Genomic DNA, 6,310 nt, shown 5'->3' with positions numbered 1-6,310 from the left:
AATTTTATTTGTGCTACATTATATGCTACTTTTGGCAAAGTGTTAATGATTAAAATCTTAAATGGAAATGAGAGGATAATTTTCACTTAAGGTAAGCGTATAATCTTTTGAGATGGTTATGGAAATGTATGAACAAGTTAATGTTTTGAAGACAGAGTGGCATTCCTTTGGCGACAACACCATAGGAAGATTAGCCACAATTAACGGCTATTACCGGTTGATAATTAGGGGTCCAAGTCGGCCTACCGGTTACCGGAGTGAACTCCAGAACGACTGATCAAAGTAAAGCATGTGGCAGCTCCATGGCTTCTATTGCTTTAGATTATGAAAATTAAATAGAAATTGGTCATCAACATCAAAGGCCGTACGTCGTCTATGATGTGTTATTGGTCAACCACTAAGAATCTAACAAATTCGCTTGGATTCTATTTCTACGTCCTTTTTGAGTATAGCGAATTTCAACCAAAGTCTTTGATGTATCTCCGACCCATAAAAAGAAATTAAAATCGTTTTACAAACTCATATTTGTTAATTTCGTATGTCAATATGTAAACTTTTTTTTCTATTTTTATAAATATTAAATAATCTTACACAAGGGAGTCCCCACACACTCATATATATAATGTATATTTGCTTAATGAAAATGCTCGAACAGGTAGATGAATGCAACCAAATATATATATATATATATATATATATATATTAGCATTGCTGCCACGCACTCTCACATGTTCACCGTTTTCGACATTTTTCTTTAAAAGAAGCAAAAAGGCACACAGAAAGGATTTTAAAGTTACTTTGACCTATATATTTATAAAAATGGTTTTATTAAATTATAAGATATTGTTTGTTTTCATAAATAAGAAGATATGAGATAAAAATTAAAATTTAAATAAAATATTATTAGAATATATATTTGTAATATTATTTTTATTTTAAAATTTAAAAAAATTAAATTATTTATTTTATTTTATGTGAAAATTTAAAAAAATTATAATAATTAGATAAGATAAAATGAGATAAGATGATAATAATTATACAAACATACGAGATTTAAAATCTTTATTTGAATAATAGAAGTGTTATTAGGATATTATAGCAAATATTATATAATTTTATTTTTTTGTTATATTAAAAAGCTATTCTTTGTTTTTTTTTTTTTCTACTTTTAAAATGATATCTTTCTTTACGAGAAATATGTATTATTTCTCGAGAGTCGTGACTCGTGAGTGTATGCATTATGAAATGAAATTGTGAATTGGCTACCGATAGTCACTGCCTGTAGGACTAGAAGTCTAGAACTCAGGCCCCGTCTCTCTCTCTCTCTCTCCCTCGTAAGTCGTACAGGATGAATTATGAACGGGAACTACCAAATTCGTTTTCTATTTTTTTATAATTTCTTTTTCCTTCACTTAATTACACGCAGGGACAAATTATTTTCTTTAATTAATAAAACAAAGAAGCTGTACACCGCAGAAGGCACCACTTAAATACAGCCATTCGGTTCTATGTACCTCTCACTCTCCCCCTAAGCCTCCGGTACCCCCCTCTCTCTCTCTCTCGAAAAAATATACAGAGAGGTTGCCTTAAAAATCTCCAACCCACTATTTCACAATGACTTTTGTGTAGCCTTTATATCAGTGTTCCTCATCCCTCCTGCCAAGACACGAATTTGATCACTGTCTCTCTTCTGGCTCTACCTCTCCTACCGCTCGCTGAATCTCTTTTCTCCTGTTTGTTGAAGTCTCTCTCCTATCTTCCCCATGACTATATGCCTCAAGTTTCTATCTTTTCTCTTGATGGATTTCAAGATTTAAACAGTGTTTTTGCCTTTTGTTTCGAATCCACTCTTTTCATGTCTCTGTGACATATTTCTTATTCACCCTTTTTTCTAATCTTCTTGCTCACTGGTCTTTCACTTTCTTCCGTCTCTTTATTTTCTTCTCCTTTTGAAAGAATCTGATAAGAGAAATCTTTACTCGAGGGAGAAAAGATAACAGACATGGAACAGGACCAAGGTATCCTATGCCCAATCAAATACACCGAGCACCGAAACATTATCAAAAAGCTCACAAAGCACAGACAGGTGCCTGATGGTCACCGGAAACGACAAGATGAGCCAAAGCCCCCGAGAGTCGTACGGATATCAGTGACCGACCCCGACGCCACGGACTCGTCCAGCGATGAGGACGATGATTTCTTCGGCCGGCAACGTGTGAAGCGGTACGTCGAGGAGATCAACATCGAGTCCGGTTGCAAGAACAACGTTGTTTCGAAACCCCGGAAACGACCTGCTGGAGAGGCCCCCGCCTGCCGGAGGCCACTGAAGGTGGCTCCGTCGAATGGCAAGAAGTTCCGAGGAGTACGGCAACGGCCATGGGGAAAGTGGGCGGCCGAGATTCGAGATCCCACAAGACGAGTACGACTGTGGTTAGGTACCTACGACACCGCTGAGGAGGCTGCCATGGTTTACGATAACGCAGCCATTAAGCTTCGAGGTCCCGACGCTTTAACCAACTTTGTTACTCCACCGAAAGAAAAGCCCGAAATTAATGTTCCTTCGGTTTCGAGCTATGATTCGGGCGACGAGTCTCACTGTCACGGTCACAGTCTTTCTTCTCCGACTTCTGTTCTTCAATACAGAACACCTTCCAGTGAAGAAGTCCTTCCCACAGAACAACACGAAGAACAACAAGAAGAACAGGTGGGAGAGTGTAAGCGAGAAATAGCTATGGAGGAAGTGTTCGTAGAATGTCAAGCCGAAACGAGTCTCCCCGATGATTCGGGTATTGGTGAATATTTACCGTTCGATTTGCCATACTTCGATGATGTCTTTAACTTTTCCGAGCCGTATTTGCTTTTCGATGAACCAATATCGAACAATACAATGATGGACGAATTCGGTCTCCTGTTCGGCGAGAACTCAAATAACGAAAGTTTGGGATCCTCATCGATGATGAATCAGAGTCAGAACCAGAACCAGAACCAAGGAGATGATTATTTTCAAGACATCTTGTTTGGTTCAGATCCTCTTGTTGTCCTCTGAGTGAGGAGTGCTTTTTTGAGATGAGTGTTGTTGGCTGCTGCCGTTGGCTTGCCGATTTCTCGGCAGATTTTGTTCCGGTCGCAACAAAAGAATTGGCTACCTTTTTCTTTTCTTTTTTAAATTTATTTCTTGATACATTGCTATGGAGTAGTAGTTTTGTATCAGTGGTCAATTTTTTTTTTTTTTATTGTTTTAAATATCTCCATCAAAATTAAAGGAGAAATGAGTGGAGTTTTGTTTAATTTCGATCTGAATTTTTTACAAGGCTTATTAAAAGTTCATGTTTGGTTTTGACCATATAATAATTTTATGAAACGAATAATTAAGCTATTTTCAGCTTTTATTATTCTCTATCATATATATTAGTACTTTTGGCTAATGTTAATCATCCTGGAATCTAGAAATGAAATCAAGAGGAGTTCTGGAAACATTTTCATGTAAGGTAAGCGTATAATGTTTAATTGGAGAGCTTTATGGGAATGTATATATGAGCAAGCTTATGTTTTTTAGCATTTATTGGTCTTAATTATAGGAAAAGAATGGAATTATGGGGTAAAAGATTTATGTATCCCATAAATTTGGGCTTTTTTTTTTCCCAAAAAAGAGACATACCCGAATCATCTAAATAATTGTTGTGATGATTGTGAGACATACCGTTTTGATTTTCTCAGAGAATAAAAAAAAAAAAAAAAAAAAAAAAAAAACCTGCGAGAAAGAAGAAAAAAGATATATTAAAAATGTTGTTTTTTTCTATTTTACTCTTATTCATCATGAGACTGTACACACAATCTCCACACAAAACTGTAAATAGAATTTCTAAAAGGAGCAATGCTATGTACAGTTCCTATTTGGGGACTGCAATATAATACTAGATAATTTTATCTTTAAAATTTTTTTATGAATATTTTACCGTCCTCACTTGGGAACTATATGTGTAGACTCTTTATTAAATGAAAAAAATTATCTTTGTTTTAAGGATATTTTTATAATTTTAAAAAATTTTAAAAATAAAATTATCTTAGTCCTAAATAAAAATTGTACGATAGCATTCCTCTTTCTAAAAAATGATTGTTGTGATGCAGCAATGCCAGCCTCAGTGGCATTCCTTTTGAGCCCACACCGCACACGCGTAGGCGCAATTAGCGCTTGAGGGACGGTCGATGGGGTCGGAGTCGGCGTAACGTAACCGTGTGAACACAAAACCGTTGTAATTTTCTAAAGTCAGGCGTGCGTTTTCGTTTCTAATTTCTTCTATTGCCAAGTCGTGCTGCCCCAAAAGCAATGTTTTAGCATAAACGAGTATAAATTGCACAGCTTAAAAAGCATGCATATTTAGGAAATATACAGTAATGTCGAAGAAATCAGCATAATTTTAGTTTATTTGCTTTCCTAAAAAGAAAAATATTTTAGACATAAATAAATTATACAAAAGTAAATCTACAAATTAATATAGATTGATGTAGTACGTCAGATTGTAAAGTTACTTTTATTGTAAAATTTGTAAAATACATCTAACGGATTACATAAAACCACATTAATACTTTGTGATCAGTTTATTTTGTATAATCTCTTTGTGATCTATGTTGTAGTTCTCTTCCTAAAATGCAAAATATACCTTTTTCTTCACTTTCTATATGGGTACCAAAGTTTAGAAGAAAATTATCGGAAACGCTTATGAACAAAAGTTATAAATATGTGACTTGCTAATTGCGTCATACTAACCCATTATTACGAGACTTTAGCCAAATATTAATTAGACAATGAGTGAGATGGGTTTATGAACATATATAGCTGGCAATAACCAAATCAAGTTGTTAAATAATTTGAATGAATTATTAAGATCATTACTTATATTATCTTTTTAGCCGTCATATTTGAAAAAAGATTAATCGATGGATCGGCATCTTTTAATTTGAAGGTCAAAAAAGGATAAACATACGAAATAATATTATAATATTGCATGAAATATCTCAAATTTTTAATCTTCTAAATATTACTATTCACAAATATTATTTATTATTTTTTTAATATAATTTATAAATCCTCTAAAATTATGTTAGCATCCAAAGTACGTAGATGATGTGATTGGACCTTGACTTGAAGACAATAAGTCAAGGGAGCATTCCTAAACAGTCCATGGAGCATTAATTCTAAATAATTTCTTCAAAAATCATGGTTTTGTGCTCCTTATCGCTTCTTTTTACAATGTTGTTCCTATTTTATTCATGTCTACGGACTGGTTTAGTGTTTTTTATTATATCTCAGGCAAAAATATATTCGTAAATTGCATGTGGTCAACCCATTATCAATCTTTTATGAAAAGGTCAACCCAATAAAAAAGAGTCATAATATATTTTTTTTTTCACCATATTTTTTGCTTTTATTTAATTCATGATTCATGTACAAACTGGCAGAATTAATGGTATTATTTGGTAGTCAATCATAAAAGCGGAACAATGAGTACTAGTTTTAGCTCTTTTCCTGGATGGAAAAAAATTCCAGGTTTCTTATAAGATTCCTGTACCTACTTTCCAAATAAATTTCAAATTTAGTAAGTATAGGTGCTAATTAAGTGCGTGCACATGTTAATCACTAAAGCTCGTTTTTAATTTTTTATAGGACAAATATTTTAATTATAAAAAAATTTTATAAAAATAAATTTACAATGTAACGTGATTTAATGTAACAAATTGAATTGTAATTACTTTTATTATAAAATAAATCTAGTAAATAATATGTAATTATTTCAATTTATATATTTATTTTTATAAAATATATTTTTATGAGGGTAACACATGCTAATATATGGTGTTTTTTATTTTTTTGTCACAATGAAAAACGAAAGGACACAATGTACCATATTGACAAGTGTCTTCCGTTGTGGTAGCTTCGTGGCTAGGGAAAATAAATAAATGGTAATGAAAAATAAAAAGGGCCTCTAAATTATATAAAAATGGTCTACAGGGAAGAGTCTACAACCTGTGTGATGAGACTGTGAGAATATATAATGTCTCTGCAAGTGAGAGTACTTGCTTAACGAATACTCAAAAGAGGCAGAGGATCAGTAGTGACACGAAAAAGTTCCCATGATTATGTCTCAAAGCCAGACAATAATTCCATTGTTTTGATTTATTTTTTAAAATAGCACTTCAGTTAATTCCCACGAGCTGTCAGGTGTTCATGACCTTAATTAACTTGAAATTAAGAAAAGAAAAATATCACACATATAATTGTAGAGTACTGTTCCCTTGAATGAGAGTGTTT

The 6,310-nt window shown here is 33.2% G+C and overlaps 1 protein-coding gene across 1 annotated transcript; it reads left to right on the top strand.

The window, feature by feature from the left end:
* Positions 1-1,548: 1,548 nt before the first annotated feature.
* On the top strand, positions 1,549-3,292 carry LOC121254191 (ethylene-responsive transcription factor CRF4-like). The gene has a single exon (XM_041154148.1). It carries the CDS (start codon positions 2,003-2,005, stop codon positions 3,044-3,046), a length of 1,044 nt encoding a protein of 347 aa, XP_041010082.1. The 5' UTR covers positions 1,549-2,002; the 3' UTR covers positions 3,047-3,292.
* The last annotated feature ends 3,018 nt before the right edge of the window (positions 3,293-6,310 follow it).

The sequence above is a fragment of the Juglans microcarpa x Juglans regia genome, chromosome 3D, assembly GCF_004785595.1.
Source record: "Juglans microcarpa x Juglans regia isolate MS1-56 chromosome 3D, Jm3101_v1.0, whole genome shotgun sequence".
Taxonomy (NCBI): domain Eukaryota; kingdom Viridiplantae; phylum Streptophyta; class Magnoliopsida; order Fagales; family Juglandaceae; genus Juglans; species Juglans microcarpa x Juglans regia.
Note: the sequence above shows the minus strand (reverse complement) of the source record. Positions and strands in the feature narration are given on the sequence as shown.

Bases quoted from the DNA above. Each gene is read 5' to 3' on its own strand.
- LOC121254191 (XM_041154148.1), top strand. From the start codon at position 2,003: ATGGAACAGGACCAAGGTATCCTATGCCCAATCAAATACACCGAGCAC.